This window comes from Protopterus annectens, chromosome 8.part0 (genome assembly GCF_019279795.1).
Source record: "Protopterus annectens isolate FY-2018-M chromosome 8.part0, PAN1.0, whole genome shotgun sequence".
Taxonomy (NCBI): Eukaryota; Metazoa; Chordata; order Ceratodontiformes; family Protopteridae; genus Protopterus; species Protopterus annectens.
Window position 1 is genome coordinate 1,489,722,187 of NC_056741.1, and position 23,025 is coordinate 1,489,745,211.

At 38.6% G+C, this 23,025-nt stretch overlaps 1 protein-coding gene across 1 annotated transcript in view; it reads left to right on the forward strand.

Moving 5' to 3' along the window:
• TMPRSS5 (transmembrane serine protease 5) overlaps nucleotides 1-23,025 on the forward strand; it is an 819,938-nt gene that overhangs the window by 415,185 nt on the left and 381,728 nt on the right. The window contains exon 7 of the mRNA XM_044081066.1: nucleotides 13,619-13,781. Coding sequence (XP_043937001.1) covers nucleotides 13,619-13,781 — 163 coding nt within the window. The remainder of the gene's footprint in view (nucleotides 1-13,618; nucleotides 13,782-23,025) is intronic.

Sequence of the window (23,025 nt, forward strand, 5' to 3'; positions counted from 1 at the left end):
GGTTTCCTTCCTTTCCATCATACTGCTTTTTCCTCCCCTTTTCGGCTGCTCGAGAGGTATTGAGCGGCACATTTTCTTTACATGGCCCTTTTTCCCGCAAGCATGACATTTACAATTAAAAGCGACAGTTCCGTGACAAATGTTCACCTCCACACCTGTAACAAGCATACTGACCAGACTTTCCTTGTGAATTATGCTCCACGACCACTTTATGCACGGCAGTGGGGTCGCACTCCTGCTTCCAACCCCTTCCGTGGCTTTCTGTTGTAAATCACGAATGCCTTTAGTCGCTGTCTCTATGGCCTGTGCCAACTTCAAGGCCTTTTTCAAGCGACAAGTCAGGCTCCGCTTAACGATCTCGTTGTATGCGGTCGTCTGCAATGCCACATCTGAGCCTATCTCGTAGCATTTCGGTCAGTCTGTCCCCATAATCACAATGTTGTGCCAGTTCCCTCAACACTGCGACATACTCCATTACCGTTTCATTAGCCATCCTAGTCCTTGAGTTTAACTTGAACCTCTGGACTATTGCACTCGGCTTCGGGTTATAATGTGACTGAAGTAAACTCGTCAACTCTGTGAACGATTTGTCCCCCGGTTTATCTGGACTCAATAAGTTCCTCATCAGACTGTATGTCTTACTGCCCACCGAGCTTAGCAATATGGCTCGCTTCGACCCTTCCATTATCTGGTTTGCCTCAAAAAAATGTTCCAACACTTCACAATACTCCTCCCAGGTCTGTGTCTGGCAGTCGTATGCAACTAGTGACCCCAACATGGAACCCGACATCACTCCAGTAGGCCCCGTCTCCTCGTCATCCGACATGAACTACAGCTCACCAGTTTACTCGCAGCGGACTCGGAGGCATCCCATCTCGTCGTCGCCAATATGTTACATCGTGGTAATGAAGGAGACCACACAGTTTATTAAGTTGTAAGGCCTTTCTTTATTAAGAGCCTCCAGGTGCGCACCCATGCTTCTTCACACAACTTCTGCAAGTCATCTAACCACCAGAAGCAACAAGTTACCAGAGAATACAGAACTAACAGTACATGCTGAATTCCCACAGCGCCCTACAGTACAACAACCACATTACCAGCCGAATACTACAGAATCAATAGCCTGAATTAAACCATGAGTCAGACCCAGCAAACTACTCCTAAGGTCATTTTGACAGGAAATATGGGGCCAACAGTGTTAGTAATGGCAAGAGCAGCTTCATCGGGGATGGACAAAACATTCTGACAAAACAGGGATGTCTTCCCTGTTCCTTCTCTTTGGATCAGCAGAACTATCTCTCCTTTGCCCACTGAGAGGACTCCAACAGTCACAGAAGATATGGCTAACCCTTGGTCCATAGTGGCTGTAGGTGCTACACCAGAAGGATCCAAGGGAAAAGATGAGTGGTCTGAGGTACAGCTAATGACCACAGCAACGTCACCCACCTGAGGCTGAGGCAAATTGCTAACCTGCTGTGGTGGCAAAGTTTTGTGGCTGGAAGAAGTACAGACCATGGGACTGACAGTTTGTTACATGGTCAGGTAGAAAATGGTACATCTTTCCCAGGATAAACAAGTAGCAAAAGCCAGTAAAAACTTTTAAGTCTTTAAAAGTCACATTTTTCACACAGTAAACACATTAAAAGTATGGCAAAACACTTTTCCAGCCCCAAAGAGTAAAATAAACACAACTGCTACACAGAAAAAAATATTTTCAATAACTGCAAACAACTTTTAAATTGACATGAAAAGAGAGAGCCCTTATTTAAAAGTGCAATACAGTCTTATGACAACCCATTAAAATGTAGACTCCTAGCGTTGAAATAACTTTCCTGAACAGGAAAGTGTTAAACAATTTATTTTAATAGAAGTCCCCACCACCCACACTCCAAGGGTAACTTATCTGTCCAGTAAAGGAAGAGCACAATCCTCAAATGTCTCAGAGGAGCATATTCTTTGGCAGCAGAAAAGCTCTGAAGGGCTTGGTGTCCAAACCTCTCTCTTTAGTCAGCTCAACTCAAGATGATTGCTGGTTTGGACATGTGGAAAGTGCCCTGATGCTTTGGAAGTGGATTGGCTGTTATATCCTATGCAGGATATTACCCACATATCTTAAGGCAGCAGTGCTCAGTATTATGAACATCCAGTGGAGCCTGTACTACCTTCTGTTGCAAAGTCATTGGAGTCTTTCATCCCCAATTGAGAAGTGAAGTGGCCTGCAAACTTACCAAGTGGTGGGATAGAGTACTGATGTGGGCAATTACAAACCACTCCTTTCTGAAACAGTGTACTCCAGACTCCACATCACAATATTAGAAATTCCTGTAAAGACAACTACTGCTCCACAAAACCAGACAACACTGTTTGTGTGGTCTTGAGGGAGGGAGTTACAAACAGATGGGAGTTAACAGATGTTCAACCAATCTGCCTTTCAGAGCTATGTCTCTACCATAGCATTCAGCTCTAAGCTCTATAAATTCATATGGAGTGCCCCTCTTTATTAAAATGGTGACACCTCTACACTTGTCTTCTAGACAGGAAGCAGACTCCACCATAAAATACATCCAGCCAGAAAGTTTTGTATGTTCCACAGAGGATGTGTGTTTCCTGCAAACAAATAAGTGTGATATTCAGCTTTGTTTTAAATATGTCATGCATTTTGTCTTTATAATGAGATTAGTCAGCCAATTAATGTTCCAATTGATTACCAAAGTTTATAAACTTAAATAAAAAATGCTAAAGATAAACAACTTACCCATTTCAGTATCAGACGTGCCTCAGGGAGAAAGTACAAGTATGGTAACCGGAGCGCTGCCACTGTGAAATTAAACAAAGTGCATTTACACAACTCTGGTGCAACTACACAATCCTTAAACATTCAAACACAGAAATGAAAACCTTACAAATAGTAAAACATATGAGCAATGAATGAAAATTGTAGTTGTTTCTAAGGTGAAAGCACCATACCTCTGTCAAGGTGGAGAATAAGCAAAAAGGATTTGTGTGGCAACAACCAATGCAATTCATGGAACTACGTTACTCCTCTGTGATAAACTGCAATCATGGCATCAGCCCCCCCTCCCCCCCAGGTGGCAAACTGAATAAACAACAATGCTAAAGAAATATTCCAATGACCCAGTGATTGATTAGCCAGCCCAGGCTGCAGGGCCAAAAGTATCATGGCTCCAAGCCAAATTGTCAACAAAAGCATACTCACTGATGCAGTAAATTTGTTAGCTAAATTAAAAAAAAATAGAGTGCTCAAATATCATAGAAGACATAGGCAGAAGTTATAATCTACACTTCGGTAGCATCAAGAATCAAATTGAATCCAAGAATTCAATAAATGTAGTCTCCATTTCATTCTTCCTCCTCCTTAAGATATGCCAGCAGGAAGAACCTGCCAATCTGTAATGTACTAAAGGCAGACAATCAACACATAGAAGTCAGAAGGGATATAATAGCTCAATTCACAACAGCAAAGTCCCCCACAAAGAATAGTATCCCAAGCCAAATAGATAAGATAGATAGCTTATAGTTCCCTCCTTTAACCTAAATAGCAAAAGCATTGAAGAAAATTAGAGAGAATTAGCATATATAGCAAACCCAAACACACACACACACAAACACACACACACACACACACACACACACACACACACACACACACACACACACACACTTATGTGGCAGCAATACCTTCCCCACAACAGTGTCCAACTTCATCAGAAGTTTGAAAAAAAAAAGGAAAAAAGAATTGTACGGAGCGGCAAAGTCCCTGATTTTATTACAAAATGAGAAGCCTCTGTGGCTGCCTTCTGTCTTTCCTGCATTCACCAATGGGAGAGGGGAAAAGTTCTGAATCTTTTGAAGTTAAGCACAGTGCACTATTCTTTCAATACATATTGAAAAGCTGTTGATTAGTGGCTGAAGAGATCTTGCTATTGGCAACTGACTTAAACTTGGATTCAGCTGCATCCAGGGTACTCAAAGTGGAGGGATCACCATATTACAAGACTCATACGGTTGCATGGTAAAGCAGTTTATACTTCAAGCTATTCTGTTTGCAAATGCACACAGCTTCTGAAAAAGAAGTTCTCCTGCATTTTGTCTAGGCTGAATAATCGTGGTCACAAATTATTCAGTGTCCATCTAGCTGAAGCACTGGAACCGCCAAGGTTTACAAAAACTTTTTTTTCTTTTAAAATATAAATAAAAAATGTAACTACAATAGGGCAAGGCATCTTGGCATCAATTGACTGGGGTAGAAATAGGTGATGTGCTTGTTCAATCACCATCTCATCTTGTGGGACAGCTGACCAAGGTGCCAAGATGGTATGCATAAAAGCTAGACAGTCACCATTTTCCATTCTCCCTGGAATCTCATAAAATGATTTTTTCTGCATCCTCTATCTTCCAAGTTAATTACTCTGTTTTCTAGCAATTCTAAATGTGTTTTAACCTCAAAAACACTGATCGGTTATTTTGAAGGTGTTATCCACCTTACCAAGACAATTGAGTGCATAGATAGTGCCCTTTCCACCTCTGGTAGCTGATGGCTAGACCAGCCTTCTCCATATATCCAGAAAGGGCTGAACTGATTTTTAAGCTCCTCCATAATTTTAGTCCAGTGAATTACTTTGAGCATTCCCAGATGTATACAAGGAAACTATATTTGTAGAAGAGCTAGTGGATTTCATCTCGGAGTAGTCAGCAGACTTGGCTAACACCAGTATTTGTGGTACTGTGTTAAGGGCAGCTTTCTTTTTCCTCTTATAACTGCTTATCATCCTTGACATAAAAGGGTCAATAAACAACTTCTGTCACATTTAGTAATTTGCTACATATTTACTGCAAGAAAAGAAAGTACTGCAGGGTGGGAGGCAGAATTCCTGTTTTATTAAATACAAACAGGAGAGCTAGGTGAGAAAGACCTTACTAGATCTCCATCTTTACCAGAAGTTGAAATTAAATGAAAACTCCACCCTAGGACTAAAAAAATGTGTTTTTCTTTACTTTATCTTTGTTTTCTGGCCTGTTTTAAAACCTCAAAATCACTCTAAGTGCTATATTTGTAATTTTAGCCTGTTTCCCACAACATGGCTACCAATGGGGCTTGATGTATCAATGTGATCTTGTTCTCCCTCAATCCTTTCTCTTTCCCATAATGCTTTGTATGACTCATGCTATACATAAGGAAGTAATTTTGAATTCCCATGCCATTAGCACATAATGGGATTTGTGTGAGTCACTGTTATTTTTTTTACCTTCTATAAAAGGACTGCTTATTTTCTGTCTCTAATCACCCTAATTTATGTTTGGCTCAGACCTTGTTTTGCACTATACTTAGAAGTTATCCAGCTACAGCCAGAACACCCGCCTAGCAGGTTTGGTCCCTTACCTGCTACCACCATGACTGGCAACTCTTTGACTTGGTCTTTATATTTTACCTTCATTTTCACCATTCCCAACATGGGAACTATTTCACCCGTATAGGTTTTCAAAGTCACTGAACAGTCCTGCAGCTTACGAGCTTCTCTGGGCCATAACTTCCCATACTCAGCCTTTGACAGAACTGTGACACTACACCCCGTATCCACTTCAAACTGCACCATTTTACCATTTAAGTCCAACTGGTTTTAATGGGATCAACTCTTTCCCACTTGGCCTCTTTCACGTTAAACATTGTGAACACTTCTTCGGCTTCCCTGGTTGGTTGATCTGTAACTTCACGCATGTGGTGTGCATACTGCCGTTTATTTTTTCGGTTTCCTTCCTTTCCATCATACTGCTTTTTTCCTCCCCCTTTTTCGGCTGCTCCCGAGAGGGTATTGAGCGGCACATTTTCTTTACATGGCCCTTTTTCCCGCAAGCATGACATTTTACAATTAAAAAACGACAGTTCCGTGACAAATGTTCACCTCCACACCTGTAACAAGCATACTGACCAGACTTTCCTTGTGAATTATGCTCCACGACCACTTTATGCACCGGCAGTGGGGTCGCACTCCTGCTTCCAACCCCTTCCGTGGCTTTCTGTTGTAAATCACGAATGCCTTTAGTCGCTGTCTCTATGGCCTGTGCCAACTTCAAGGCCTTTTCAAACGACAAGTCAGGCTCCGCTAACGATCTGCGTTGTATGCGGTCGTCTGCAATGCCACATACGAGCCTATCTCGTAGCATTTCGGTCAGTCTGTCCCCATAATCACAATGTTGTGCCAGTTCCCTCAACACTGCGACATACTCCATTACCGTTTCATTAGCCATCCTAGTCCTTGAGTTTAACTTGAACCTCTGGACTATTGCACTCGGCTTCGGGTTATAATGTGACTGAAGTAAACTCGTCAACTCTGTGAACGATTTGTCCCCCGGTTTATCTGGACTCAATAAGTTCCTCATCAGACTGTATGTCTTACTGCCCACCGAGCTTAGCAATATGGCTCGCTTCCGACCCGCTTCCATTATCTGGTTTGCCTCAAAAAAATGTTCCAACACTTCACAATACTCCTCCCAGGTCTGTGTCTGGCAGTCGTATGCAACTAGTGACCCCAACATGGAACCCGACATCACTCCAGTAGGCCCCGTCTCCTCGTCATCCGACATGAACTACAGCTCACCAGTTTACTCGCAGCGGACTCGGAGGCATCCCATCTCGTCGTCGCCAATATGTTACATCGTGGTAATGAAGGAGACCACACAGTTTATTAAGTTGTAAGGCCTTTCTTTATTAAGAGCCTCCAGGTGCGCACCCATGCTTCTTCACACAACTTCTGCAAGTCATCTAACCACCAGAAGCAACAAGTTACCAGAGAATACAGAACTAACAGTACATGCTGAATTCCCCACAGCGCCCCTACAGTACAACAACCACATTACCAGCCCGAATACTACAGAATCAATAGCCTGAATTAAACCATGAGTCAGACCCAGCAAACTACTCCTAAGGTCATTTTGACAGGAAATATGGGGCCAACAGTGTTAGTAATGGCAAGAGCAGCTTCATCGGGGATGGACAAAACATTCTGACAAAACAGGGATGTCTTCCCTGTTCCTTCTCTTTGGATCAGCAGAACTATCTCTCCTTTGCCCACTGAGAGGACTCCAACAGTCACAGAAGATATGGCTAACCCTTGGTCCATAGTGGCTGTAGGTGCTACACCAGAAGGATCCAAGGGAAAAGATGAGTGGTCTGAGGTACAGCTAATGACCACAGCAACGTCACCCACCTGAGGCTGAGGCAAATTGCTAACCTGCTGTGGTGGCAAAGTTTTGTGGCTGGAAGAAGTACAGACCATGGGACTGACAGTTTGTTACATGGTCAGGTAGAAAATGGTACATCTTTCCCAGGATAAACAAGTAGCAAAAGCCAGTAAAAACTTTTAAGTCTTTAAAAGTCACATTTTTCACACAGTAAACACATTAAAAGTATGGCAAAACACTTTTCCAGCCCCAAAGAGTAAAATAAACACAACTGCTACACAGAAAAAAATATTTTCAATAACTGCAAACAACTTTTAAATTGACATGAAAAGAGAGAGCCCTTATTTAAAAGTGCAATACAGTCTTATGACAACCCATTAAAATGTAGACTCCTAGCGTTGAAATAACTTTCCTGAACAGGAAAGTGTTAAACAATTTATTTTAATAGAAGTCCCCACCACCCACACTCCAAGGGTAACTTATCTGTCCAGTAAAGGAAGAGCACAATCCTCAAATGTCTCAGAGGAGCATATTCTTTGGCAGCAGAAAAGCTCTGAAGGGCTTGGTGTCCAAACCTCTCTCTTTAGTCAGCTCAACTCAAGATGATTGCTGGTTTGGACATGTGGAAAGTGCCCTGATGCTTTGGAAGTGGATTGGCTGTTATATCCTATGCAGGATATTACCCACATATCTTAAGGCAGCAGTGCTCAGTATTATGAACATCCAGTGGAGCCTGTACTACCTTCTGTTGCAAAGTCATTGGAGTCTTTCATCCCCAATTGAGAAGTGAAGTGGCCTGCAAACTTACCAAGTGGTGGGATAGAGTACTGATGTGGGCAATTACAAACCACTCCTTTCTGAAACAGTGTACTCCAGACTCCACATCACAATATTAGAAATTCCTGTAAAGACAACTACTGCTCCACAAAACCAGACAACACTGTTTGTGTGGTCTTGAGGGAGGGAGTTACAAACAGATGGGAGTTAACAGATGTTCAACCAATCTGCCTTTCAGAGCTATGTCTCTACCATAGCATTCAGCTCTAAGCTCTATAAATTCATATGGAGTGCCCCTCTTTATTAAAATGGTGACACCTCTACACTTGTCTTCTAGACAGGAAGCAGACTCCACCATAAAATACATCCAGCCAGAAAGTTTTGTATGTTCCACAGAGGATGTGTGTTTCCTGCAAACAAATAAGTGTGATATTCAGCTTTGTTTTAAATATGTCATGCATTTTGTCTTTATAATGAGATTAGTCAGCCAATTAATATTCCAATTGATTACCAAAGTTTATAAACTTAAATAAAAAAATGCTAAAGATAAACAACTTACCCATTTCAGTATCAGACGTGCCTCAGGGAGAAAGTACAAGTATGGTAACCGGAGCGCTGCCACTGTGAAATTAAACAAAGTGCATTTACACAACTCTGGTGCAACTACACAATCCTTAAACATTCAAACACAGAAATGAAAACCTTACAAATAGTAAAACATATGAGCAATGAATGAAAATTGTAGTTGTTTCTAAGGTGAAAGCACCATACCTCTGTCAAGGTGGAGAATAAGCAAAAAGGATTTGTGTGGCAACAACCAATGCAATTCATGGAACTACGTTACTCCTCTGTGATAAACTGCAATCATGGCATCAGGCCACCCCCCCCCCAGGTGGCAAACTGAATAAACAACAATGCTAAAGAAATATTCCAATGACCCAGTGATTGATTAGCCAGCCCAGGCTGCAGGGCCAAAAGTATCATGGCTCCAAGCCAAATTGTCAACAAAAGCATACTCACTGATGCAGTAAATTTGTTAGCTAAATTAAAAAAAAATAGAGTGCTCAAATATCATAGAAGACATAGGCAGAAGTTATAATCTACACTTCGGTAGCATCAAGAATCAAATTGAATCCAAGAATTCAATAAATGTAGTCTCCATTTCATTCTTCCTCCTCCTTAAGATATGCCAGCAGGAAGAACCTGCCAATCTGTAATGTACTAAAGGCAGACAATCAACACATAGAAGTCAGAAGGGATATAATAGCTCAATTCACAACAGCAAAGTCCCCCACAAAGAATAGTATCCCAAGCCAAATAGATAAGATAGATAGCTTATAGTTCCCTCCTTTAACCTAAATAGCGAAAGCATTGAAGAAAATTAGAGAGAATTAGCATATATAGCAAACCCAAACACACACACACACACACACACACACACACACACACACACACACACACACACACACACACACATACACACTTATGTGGCAGCAATACCTTCCCCACAACAGTGTCCAACTTCATCAGAAGTTTGAAAAAAAAAGGAAAAAAGAATTGTACGGAGCGGCAAAGTCCCTGATTTTATTACAAAATTAGAAGCCTCTGTGGCTGCCTTCTGTCTTTCCTGCATTCACCAATGGGAGAGGGGAAAAAGTTCTGAATCTTTTGAGGTTAAGCACAGTGCACTATTCTTTCAATACACATTGAAAAGCTGTTGACTAGTGGCTGAAGAGATCTTGCTATTGGCAACTGACTTAAACTTGGATTCAGCTGCATCCAGGGTACTCAAAGTGGAGGGATCACCATATTACAAGACTCATACGGTTGCCTGGTAAAGCAGTTTATACTTCAAGCTATTCTGTTTGCAAATGCACACAGCTTCTGAAAAAGAAGTTCTCCTGCATTTTGTCTAGGCTGAATAATCGTGGTCACAAATGATTCAGTGCCCATCTAGCTGAAGCACTGGAACCGCCAAGGTTTACAAAAACTTTTTTTTCTTTTAAAATATAAATAAAAAATTTAACTACAATAGGGCAAGGCATCTTGGCATCAATTGACTGGGGTAGAAATAGGTGATGTGCTTGTTCAATCACCATCTCATCCTGTGGGACAACTGACCAAGGTGCCAAGATGGTATGCATAAAAGCTAGACAGTCACCATTTTCCATTCTCCCTGGAATCTCATAAAATGATTTTTTCTGCATCCTCTATCTTCCAAGTTAATTACTCTGTTTTCTAGCAATTCTAAATGTGTTTTAACCTCAAAAACACTGATCGGTTATTTTGAAGGTGTTATCCACCTTACCAAGACAATTGAGTGCATAGATAGTGCCCTTTCAACCTCTGGTAGCTGATGGCTAGACCAGCCATTTTAGTCCAGTGAATTACTTTGAGCATTCCCAGATGTATACAAGGAAACTATATTTGTAGAAGAGCTAGTGGATTTCATCTTGGAGTAGTCAGCAGACTTGGCTAACACCAGTATTTGTGGTACTGTGTTAAGGGCAGCTTTCTTTTTCCTCTTATAACTGCTTATCATCCTTGACATAAAAGAGTCAATAAACAACTTCTGTCACATTTAATAATTTGCTACATATTTACTGCAAGAAAAGAAAGTACTGCAGGGTGGGAGGCAGAATTCCTGTTTTATTAAATACAAACGGGGGAGCTAGGTGAGAAAGACCTTACTAGATCTCCATCTTTACCAGAAGTTGAAATTAAATGAAAACTCCACCCTAGGACTAAAACAATGTGTTTCTCTTTACTTTATCTTTGTTTTCTGGCTAGTTTTAAAACCTCAAAATAAGTGCTATATTTGTAATTTTAGCCTGTTTCCCACAACATGGCTACCAATGGGGCTTGATGTATCAATGTGATCTTGTTCTCCCTCAATCCTTTCTCTTTCCCATAATGCTTTGTATGACTCATGCTATACATAAGGAAGTAATTTTGAATTCTCATGCCATTGGCACATAATGGGATTTGTGTGAGTCACTGTTATTTTTTTACCTTCTATAAAAGGACTGCTTATTTTCTGCCTCTAATCACCCTAATTTATGTTTGGCTCAGACCTTGTTTTGCACTATACTTAGAAGTTATCCAGCTACAGCCAGAAAAGTAACTAAACTGCAGGCCTTTGTTCAGGGTTTTTCTATTGTAGTCTAATTGGACTTGATTCTGCAAGGGTCTCTCAGTGCAGTGACAGTTTTAACACCTCTGCAGTAGTGTGGGGGGAGGGGACTCTCAATTCCTCTTGAAATGCAAAAGAAAACACTGAACAAAGGCCTGCAATTTAGTTACTTTTCTGGCTGTAGTTGGTTAACTTCTAAGTATAGTGAAAAACAAGGTCTGAGACAAACATAAATGAGGGTGATTAGAGACAGAAAAGAAGCATTCCTTTTACAGAAGGTAAAGAAAATAGCAATGACCCTCACAAATCTCATTGGCATGGCCATTCAAAGTTACTTCCTTATGTCTGGCATGAGTCATGCAAAGTATTATGGGAAAGAGAAAGGGTTGAGAGAGAACAAGATCACGTTGATACATCAAGCCCCATTGGCAGCCATGTTGTAGAAAACAGGCTAAAATTGCAAATAAAGCACTTAGAGTGATTCTGAGGTGTTAAAATAGGTCAGGAAACAAAGATAGAGTGAAAAAAATAATTTTCTAGTTCTAGGGTGAAGTTTTCCTTTAATAGTTTTGTGTAATGTGATACATTAAAGGGTAAATGGTAAGTGTTATTTTCTTTTGACATTTACAATACAATATGAACTTTTCAGATTCAAATTGGTGAAACAGGTCTGATTTAATTATACATTTAAATGTAGTGTTAGCCATTAAATCACACCTGCTTAAATAACCTTAATTTGTCAGCCTTAGCTTGGTGAGCATTCACAAGAAATATTCAGAATGTCCATGATGCCTAGGAAAATAAACAAATGCAAATATATTTATAAAACATGTTGCAATTCAGGCCTGTATTTGTTTTAGAATTTGTCTGTTCTGTTGTATATTTATAATCACAGTATCTCTAATATTAATAATGCAGTAATTTTAAACCAATGTTCCCTGGAACTCTAGGGCTCCTCTAACATCAGAAAAGGGGTCCCCACATAACATCAGAAAAGGGGTCCCCCACATATTTATTTTACTATTAAAACTGAAAGAGACTTATGTCAGCAAAAGAATTATATAAATGTCTGGCACAGTACACAAGTGCATTCAGGAGCAGTGCAGAAGCCATTAATCACAAGTTGAATTAAAGGAATAGTTATACCAGGGTGCCAGCTGTGAGAACCATGGTACCAGCACTGGAAGGCACAAGAAGTATAGAAAATACATGTGTGAATGAGGGAGTGAAGCCAAAGTACCTCAGAGTACACCTCCTAATCTTGGTTACAGTAATATGGGTTAGTATATATAAGTAACAGATATGTTGGGGTGCCTGGGGTGAAGTCCCCAGCAAAAATACTCAGAACACATAACAGTAAATTCAGTGATTTGCTCTTTTTGTATCTGAATTCGAGTTTATTTTCTGCAGTGTTTAGACTCATGTTGTTTGGTCTTATATTGCTGAATAAGTCAAGTACAGCATTTTCAGAACTGCTTTATTTTCTTGGAAAATTCTAAACAATTTTAACACTATGATATATTCAATTTAATAAAAAACAATTACATTGCTATCACTATATAATTGTTATTAATTGCATAAATGTACTTCTGCTTTAGCTTCATATTATCTTTTTTGCCTATTATACAATTCATAAATATAGTCGTAGTATCAAATTCCAAAAAAAAAACTTGGTTGTAGCAGGTGAAACTTGCGGCATGCCCATACCCTCAACTCTTCAGATTTTTGTAGAATGTCCAGATTTTTGCCTCATATTTTTGACCTGTTTCTCATAAAATCTGTGGTTTTCAGGCAAATCACTGATAATCGGAGGACTGAAATCACTAAAAGATGACATACATTTGAGTTTCAGACTTCATATCCTTCAGAAAATGCATGCCAAGACAAATCATGTTATTCTATCAACTTTTTAAGTTTATAAGAGCAATATTTAAAATCTGTCCCTATTTTTGGCCCTTTGTCCCCCCATTACATCAGGCTTTGTCTAAATTTGTTGTGCTAAGAGGTTGAAAGTTATGGGCATGCCTTCAGTTGTACAACTGACTTCTGTAAGTATCTGCCAAAACATAAAGGTTGAAAACCCCTGTAATAAGGTGTATTTTATTTTTAATGTAAGGAAGTCATACGTTTAACTGGGAAATGAATGGCTGTATTAATTCTGTTTCATTACAACTTTGCCGTGTGTATTTTTTTTGGGGGCGGTGGAACCCGGAAGTAGTCCTGGATATAGTGTTCACAGTTTATGAAGAGTCACACAATATGTTCTATCAAATCACATTTATTTATTTGTTTGTTTTTGTTATAAAGAAACTAAAGCTATGATAGAAATCAGTTTAAAATATTTAAGTCTATTGTTCCACAAGTATTCAGAAAAAAATAATCCAAAGACAAACATTTGCATTTTTTTTCTGTTGTTAGATAATTTAAAACATAAAATGACTACAGCAAAATTAATAATTATGATTTTCTACAAGTCAGTATATTAAATGCATTTTTATCTGTATTTAGAGTGTGGGACTCGGGCAAAAGTTTCCAGAATTATTGGTGGCAACAGCTCTGTACTTGGTCAGTGGCCATGGCAGGTCAGTCTCTATCATGCTGGGAAACACGTATGCGGTGGATCAATTATCACTGATCAGTGGATTGTCACAGCAGCACATTGTGTCCTCAAGTAAGTATGAAATGCCCACTCACTCACAGAGACACACACACACATACACACACACACACACACACAATCACACACACACACACACACACACACACACACACACACACATAAACAATATAAAAATCACTCCAGTCAATTTAGAGAGTTAGGATCAAATAGAGTAGATGGCAAAAAGGACATTTGAAAATTATTTCCTTTCTGTAATGTGGGGATTCATTTACAGCATATTCATTTTTATTTATTAATCCTAATTAACTCATTTTTCTCATCCATGGTGATTTCTCAAATGATAATAAGAAATATTTTAATTTAAAATACCCTACTCAGGACTATTAAATTAGTTCAAGCATTATTTGTAGGTATAACAAATGAGACAAATAAAATGGCTGCTGAAAGGAAAACATACATTTTGCATATATATAAGATGCACTTGCATATGAGATACACTTGCCATAAGTAGACCAGTAATATTTAAGCAACAACCCACAAGTGTGTGTTTGGTATATCAGTATGTAACCACTGTTAGTGTGGTTTGATCACAAGGGAGAGGCCAGAGTGATCAAACAAAGCCAGCTGTGGGTAAATCCTGATATACCCATACCCATGAGTGGGTTACTGCTATTATGCAATTACATTATTTAAGAAAGAAATTGCTTACCTTTCTTAGATAATGTTTTTGTATAACAGAGCTTTAGTGTTCCTCCACGTTTTGCCATTCTTCATTGATTCTTGATGAACTGCGTATGCATATAGGAGTTACATTCTCAGGCTTGCACGTTACATCAGCGCTGTTGAATAAAAGTAATGGAGAAAATAAAATCTCTGTCGCTTTTCTTTTTTTTTTTTAACTGTAGCAAAAAAGAGAATCTCCATTGCTGCTATGAGACAAAAAAATCTGGATGTTCTGTGAAGTTTTGGACACTTGACAGGTAGGAGATTCTGCTGAGATTTACAGAGGTATAGTGCAAAAAAGAAGGAAAAATGGGTACATTTCTATACTTCTATTTTTCGGAACTTACATGATTTTTTTGCTTTTTTTCACTGTCCCTCCACAGCATACTCCAATAGAAAAGTCAGGCCACTGAATGGTAGTTTAACAGCTACACTTTTTTCTATTGGTATATGCTTGATTTACAATGGGTACATTGGTTGGGCTGACCAGTCGGCATGCACATTTTTGAATACTAACTAGGCATCAGTGTATAATTAGCATAACGTCACATTATCAGATTAGAGGCTGTGAAAGTTCAAAAGAAATAAGTTTAGCATGCACACAGCAAGGGATTCTAATGCTACGTATTAATTTATGTAATATCTTCTAGTTTGTAATATAGAGGATTATGATTGGGTCTCTGATCATAACCAACTTACTATCAGTTTGAGACACGGGTGTCAGGAAATTCACCTCAAGAGCAAACCTCAAGAGCTGAATCTTGGAATCCACATCAAGAATATACAATAAAAACGTATGATCAGTAACCTCTTTATAATTCTTTCTAGGGCATTGAACTCTAGTCGCACCATAAATTAACAGTTACAGGAAGGAAGGAAGGGTGAAAGCTAGGAGGGAAGGAAGGAGAAAGTATAGATGCATGGAGTGTTTTATTTGCTGTCAAATCGGGTAAAACTCTTAGCACTGTCAGACAAACAGCAGCATACCTCTTAAACTTCTTTGCTTAAGAATTCTGGAAAATGCAAAAATAATGGGGAACAAAGGACTGAAATCAGGGGCAGTTTTTAAATATTGCTCTAATTCACTTACAAATTTAGTAGAAGAATAAGACTTTCATAAGCATGCGTTTTGTGAATAATAAGTATTAAGCTATTTTTCTGGCATTATTGACTGACTTTAACCTCAGTGATTTTCCAGAGACTCAAACATTTTGTGAGGGACAGGGAAAAAATGTAAGGTAAACAGTGACAGCTGAGCATTATAGACAACATGCAGAAACAAAGTGCTCCTCCTCATAGCTAACAGCTTTCAAAAGCTGTTTGTTCTGCCACAGTTGATTTGCAAGTGACAGAGTAAAGTTCTAACAGCTTTTAAAACCTCAAATTACTTTCTGCATCTGTTCTTTGCCAGCCAGTACTATCCATTGTTAGTACCTACAGCAAGACTTGATCTTAACAGGACTTGGGTATCTTTAACAAGCTTTTTCTTAAGCACTCCTTTGAGGTCCTCAGATCAGGTCTCATGCTACACATCGTCTTCCCAGTTTCACAACATAATTATGGTGCTTCATACTCTAATTTGCTTATATTTCTGGAAGATAGATTACGTACTACGTCAGGTCTATGAAGAAGACTTCCTGGGTGAAATGCAGCTCAATTCCATAGCACTCTGATAGGGGCTGTGTACCTGCATGTATTGGCTGAATAAGATACATCAACTGACTAGCCTGTTGTGCACAAACTGATTGATCATACCCTACTAAAACAAGCAGAAAATGATCCATTGTGAGAACAAATGTGATATCATTAGTGCAGGAGGCAAGCATCTTATCAGTTAGAAATTCCCCATTTTGTTCCTAAAATATATCATACAAATATTAAAAAGTAGCAACTGGTTAGAATATTTGCTTGTACCAGCAGAGATGGACAATGTCATGGTAACATGGTAAATATAAGAATAGACAAAAACTAAATAAAGAAAAAATGTATATTGTGTAAGTGTTCCATGCATGTGAAAAAGCAATAGTCATATGGAATATGTTTGCACTGTGCACATCATGATATTTTTATAAGACAGAAAAACTCATAAGCTTAAATATAGAAAATAACAAATGCCAAGATACTTAATGAAAGGAAATGTGTAATGCATATTTCAACTTGCTTCTTTCTAAATGAATAATGTGGGTACCTCTCAACTGTACAGATTTTTGCAGAATGTCTAGATTTTTGCCTCATATATTTGGTCCATTTTTCATAAAATTGTGGTTTTCTGGCAAATTAGTAGCAAATCATTAAAGAGTGAATTTAAAATGACATACATTTGAATTTTATACTTCATACCATTCAAAAAATTCATGCTAATGTAAAACTTTTAACACTATCAACTTTCTAAGTTTGCAACAGCAATATTTTAAAATTATCCCTATTTTTGGGCCTTTGTCCTACTTTTATTTATGGCTTTCTCCAAATTTCTTGCTCTAAGAGGTTAAGACGTATGATAATGTTGTTTGGAGAGTAAGTACTTTTAAAAAAAGGTAATTAAAAAACCCCAGAAAATATTTATGTCAGAAAGGGAAGAATTGTAGTGGTAGCAGGAAAAAGAACTTGAAATTATTGTTTCACAGCATTCAACATCCCTTGCCATTTCTCAAAAAAGTTTGACTTTATCAAAATAGTTCTAAATGCATATACTATCAAATATTTTGCCTACAACACTGACTGACTAATGACTTGTGAAGAGAAAATGACCAACAATCAAATGGAAGCCTTCACTCCAACTCCCTCCTCTCATAAAAAATTCCTTTGTGCGTCAAACCAGCAGAAATACATTCAGTGAACAGTTTTACTTGTTCATCCTACTATTAGCACATGTTATGCTGATTTAATGCAAGGTAAACCTTGAAAATGTTGTCATAACCAATTAGAGTACTATTTTAATGCACATATCAGGAAAACGCAAAATCCTTATGTACCAGTATCTTGTCAGGGAGATAATTGCTGATAGCATGAATAGAAGAGCACATTATAATGATTTGTATAAATAAGCAGACAATGTTACTGCATCGCAAAAGGAGTACTCTTGTTTCTATCCAATTGTTTTAGTAATGATAGAAAGAGGAAAATTATTTTACGGATATAGTTCAAAACAAATAACAGGGGGCATAACAAAGAATTAAAAAGGCCCACCTCCTACCATTAACCATGATGCAGAGAAACCAGGTCAGTGGCATTTAAACTGCAGTAAAGCTGCAACAATGCCAGACATGTAAGAATGAATATGACCCAGTGCACTTAGCTGTTGGTCTTCTCTCCAGATGAGCAATTCAGTGTCAGGTGCCAGAAGTCCAAGTCAGAAGTAGGTATTAAAAGCTTCTAGAGTATAACCAACTGCATGGGAAACACTAGCAGTCCCAGTGGTCTGATCTCTTTCCTTACCTCAATACCTTACAATCAGCCACTCTTACTACCTGTGACCAGCATGGCACATAAAACTAAAGGACATTAGCCATGTCATTTTTTAAATTACAGATATACTGAGGAACTGGGGGGAGGTAGTAATCCTCCTGTAAATTCTGGAATGGGAGGAGCTACCTGCACTTATTACAGCTCCCTCCAAAAAACATATGTATTGCAGTGCCTGAGGGTAATAGTTGCAGTAGGTCTTGACAGGTGGTTTGCTCAACCTTTGGTTCAAATTAAATATGCAGACATACCACTGGATTCCTGTTATTCGACATATTATGCCATATTTAGTATTTACTTCTTCGGCTTTAATAGCTATCCCATAGTATTCCAGTTTCCCTCTTTATACATGTATAACCGCTAAAATTAACACTGTCTTGAGTTATGTCTAGACCACCTCAAATTCTGCCCCATGGCTGCACCTACCACCCCTTCCCTCATACTCGGCTGTTAATTCAGCTACTCTGCCAGTCACAAAAATAAACAAAAGCATAGTTGTATCTTACATCATATTAACAAGTGACTGGCTTCAAATAAAAGGTATTTAAGTCATTAATTGATTTGGAAATTAATTTTCATTGTCAACATAAAAAGTTTTTCCCATACATTTTCAAGTGAAACTGCTATCAGTCCTGTTTGTTTCTTCCTTTTCTTTAGAAACTAATTGCACATGTCACTGAATGTCAGCTACATGCACCATAAGTGGGAGGCTGTCAGTGGTTTATGTACTGTTGGCATTCAGAGAAAAGTATAATTGGTGTTTTCTAAAGATCCACAAGCTATATTTTGAAAACACTTAAATGCCATTCTATTTGTAAGCATTTGTCAGTAGTAACCAAACAGCAGAGAAAGGAGACAAGTTTTAAAAGCTTTTCTTAAAAATACCTAAACTTATTAAAAGTCAGACTGCATGCAACAGGTTTTTGCATTCCATTTCAGCATTTTTTTGAAACCCTGCAGAACCTATTGAAAAGGTTACTATACCAGCTACAATGTTTTTTCACATTTAAATATATATATATATATATATATATATATATATATATATATATATATATATATAAACATACAACTCACCCTGAGCAAATGCATAGATGGAAAACTGTCATGCAATGCCCAGTGGTTGTACAAAAACATAATATGCAAACTATATATGTGACTAATCAAAGGACTTAATTACTGCATAGCAAATCCTTTATTATTTCTTGTACTGCATTTTTTGTTAACTGCGTAATTAAGTTCACTTGAGTCAGATGCCTATTTTACAGTAATAATTCAGGGGGACTGGTTTTGTGACTTACTCAGCTTCAAATGGTAAGCAAGTGAAGGCTGAAAGAATCAAAGACATTGCATAAAGTACATTAGCGGTAAATAGCTTCACACCTCCATGCTAAACTCCCATACAAATTCATATAGAGAAAACAATTGTATGTATAGCTCTCAACCTCTGGCCACAGAAATCAGGTAAACAGTTGTCAAAAGTCAGTGTTGTAGACACCAAGACTGGGATACATCATAACAGATACATATTAGGAAGAAAACTTAAGGTGTCATGGGAATTCAGTGACCAGAAATCTGATATATCATTACATTTTATTTTTTAGGCTTTTTTGAACACATTCAAATTATTATTATGAACTAAGCTTCTCTTACTAAGATAAGTGCCCACAGCATTTTGTGTATTGATCTTTCTAGTAAAGAACTGATTCTCTAGCAAATTTGAAGAAGTGGTTATATTTTTATTTTATTTTACTTATGATCTGGCTGTACTTCAAGAAACTGCATACATACATGCATTTTAGTATCTGGTAGCATAAAGGGATAAAGGCCTGACTATGACCCAGGTAACCCCAAGTGACTGGGGTTCGATCAGCATCTTGGGTGACTGACAGAGCAGTAGTAAGGAATGGGCACACCCATTCCGAGGGAGGGTGTTAACATGGGTATGTCTTGATGACGATTCCTAGTGGAGGCTAGAGATGTTGCCAGAGGAAGCATGGACAATGTGTAGCAGTGGGACTGGCTGAGCTGGTGTGGAGGGATATACCACATGCTACATTGCACATCTACCTAAGGACCATTTCAAAAGGCCACAGAGGGAGAAACAAGGGTAGGCCAAGTAAGACCCCCCCCCCCTTTTATGGAAGCTCAGATGTCCTGAGCTCCATTGCCTTTGGTCCATGATCAAACTCAGCAATTACTAGAATAAGTCAGGGGACACATGGACAAGCTGCAAGACCCGGATGTGATAAGGCACAAGGGCCGGGCTGGTAACAATGAAGGAAAGGAAAAACAAAAAAAAAAAGTGTTTAAGTATAAATTTTCTAGAAAAATCTGTAATTACAATATCTGACATTCTTTCAGCCTCTAACACTCGCTGCTTTATAAAAACAGGGTTGCCACAAGTCAGTTATTTTTTTTTTATAGTTAGGAATTCAGGGTCTCTATCAGGAAACCTAGTTTTATTGAGTGAAGCTCATATGAGAGTCATTCTGAGTTGTGACGTATTTGTGAAGCACATTTTACCATTATGCTTGTTTTACTTGCATCTCTTAGTTGGCTTGAAGTTTTGTTTTCAGTATAATCCATTTGCTTGCTTTTAGGAGACAGTATAGAAGGTGAGAAATGGTATAATTAGCAGATGATTAAACCTTGTCAACCTAATCCATGTCATTCTGGCTTCCCAAGCATGATTCTTATTTTTAACTGTAAAATACTTTCTTTCAGTTGTGTTTGCATCTTGAAAAACAACTATTGTTTTTTGGCTACCATTCTGGAGTAAACAAGAAAATGATTCATGGAAAAAAAGCTATGCTACAGGAACATCAAATTTTCCTTACATCCAAACAATTTTATTTTATTCTGGTATGTTTTTTGGCATAATAGAAAAAAAAAACAAATACAATAAGAAGGCACATTTGCACAGACGATAGCAGTGTCCCCTCTCCATTTCAATTCTGATCTGTGGTATTTTTGGTGCAGATTCTGAATGTCCTTCATGTGTATGCATAGATTTTCTCTGAGAATTACAGCCTCCTCCCCAAGACATAGGCAGATTGGCAAATCTAAATTGTCTCTTAAGTGTTAATATGTTGTGCATTTGATGCAAAGAGCTGACAACCACCTTCCATTCCCTGCTTGCCTAGTAACCTTTGTACATGTAGTTGCTGTTTACATGATTGCTATAGCAGTTGCACATGTCTTTTGAGTATCTATATTAGAACATCGAAGTTTCAAAACTTTGAATGTTCTAATATTGAACACTATTTAGCGAAAGCTGAAAATATCGAAGCAAAAGAAAACCAAATCTTTTCCTAGGGAAAGAATTTGGTTGTCCATTTCTGTTGTTTCGGTATTTTCAGCGCTGTGGTGGAAAGCTACAGGTCGGGTTCAGGTAAATATGCGATTGAGTGGGGGTTAGGGTAGTTAGGGTTAGGGTGTGGGTTAGGTATGTGTGCGATTGTGTGGACGTGAAGGTTAGGGCTGGTTAGGTGAGTTAGGGTTAGGGCACGAGTTAGGTATGTGTGCGATTTTGTGGATGTGAGGGTTAGGGTGGGTTAGGTGAGTTAGGGTTAGGGCGTGGGTCAGATAAGTGTGCGATTGTGTGGACATGAGGGTTAGGGCGGGGTAGGGGAGTTAGAGTTAGGGGGCGGGTGAGTGTGTGATAGTGACGGACTTTAGGGTTAGGGTTTGGGTTAAGGTAAGTGGATAGTTAAGTGTGTGTATAGTTTAGTGTAGGGTTAGGTTTAAGATTTTAGGTGTATGTGTGTGGATTGCTGTTTGGTGTGCTTGTGTTGTGTGTATGTGTTTTGGAACAGCAATTTTTTTCCCTAGGAAAAAATTCGCTATTCTTTATGTTCGATGTTTTCAGCTTTCGCTGATTAGGGTTCGATATTAGAACATTCGAAGTTTTGAAACTTCGATGTTCTAATATAGACCCTCTTTTGAGCATGGGTAGAGAATGTTTATATATTAGCATAACTGATAAGTTAGGCATGCTATTTACTATTTCCTTTTAAATGGAAATTCCACTCTCCAGTGCCATTACCCTTATTATAGAGTTAATTTCTCGCCCTATATTAATGCTCAGAAAGTCTTCAGCACCTTTCACTTTTTTTTTTCTTCATTTCAACCTGCTTCTCTATCACAGATCACAAAGGTTCCAGCATGCTTCTGTATTCAGGTGTCACATTTTTAGGAAAGGACTTTGTCTCAACATGTAGGACCTAGACTAGTTAATTCTGTAGTTTTTATTGATCATACCATCAGTTCATAAATGATTGTAACACTCAGTACTGTGTTTTCATAATAAAGTTATTGACAACGTTTGTCATATAGATGTTTTCATGCACAAGTTGCAGATCAAAAGTTTGATTTCCACATGTTCATAGGTGTGTACTAGGCTAATGGCCCTGGACCCTTTACAAGCCTAGCCCATAGGATTACACTGACATCATGCCACCCGACCTTAGTTTCCAGTGCCTCTGTCGAGTAGAGCCACTGGATTGGACTGGAGTGATCCCCGGGGTGAATTTTCTATTTCCCATCCACTCATCAAGATTCCTCTTGAAGAGGGCCAGTGAGGTGCACTGTTTGACATGTATGTGAAGTTTATTCCATAGCATGAGCAGTCTCTGGGTTATGAACTTGTCCCTCCAGCATGTTCTGTTGATTGTGGTAATGAGGTTGAGGTCTCTGGAGTGTATGGGTTATGTTAGGCATTTTCCTCCACCAGCTTCCACAGCTTGCCTACCCTACTATAAAGCAGATGATATGGAACTTTATAGATCAAGTCCATCCACTCCCCTCATTTCAAACCTCCTACAGTAGACCTCTTGAATCATAGTCATTGGCTACAACTAAACAAGCTCCTTCTTACTCTAAAAAGACTACAATTATGCTTTTTGGAACACCACAAAGACTCAAAAACATGTATCCAGATGGTCCATCAGTGTTAATAAAACAGAAAACAAAATAACAGATGTTCAGGTCTATAGATACTTAGGAGAATGAGTAGAACTTTGTATCATTTTCCAACACCACATCTAAGCCACCAAAGCTAAGATTAGCATACTTCTATTCTGAACTAGAAAAATCTCTCACTTCTTGT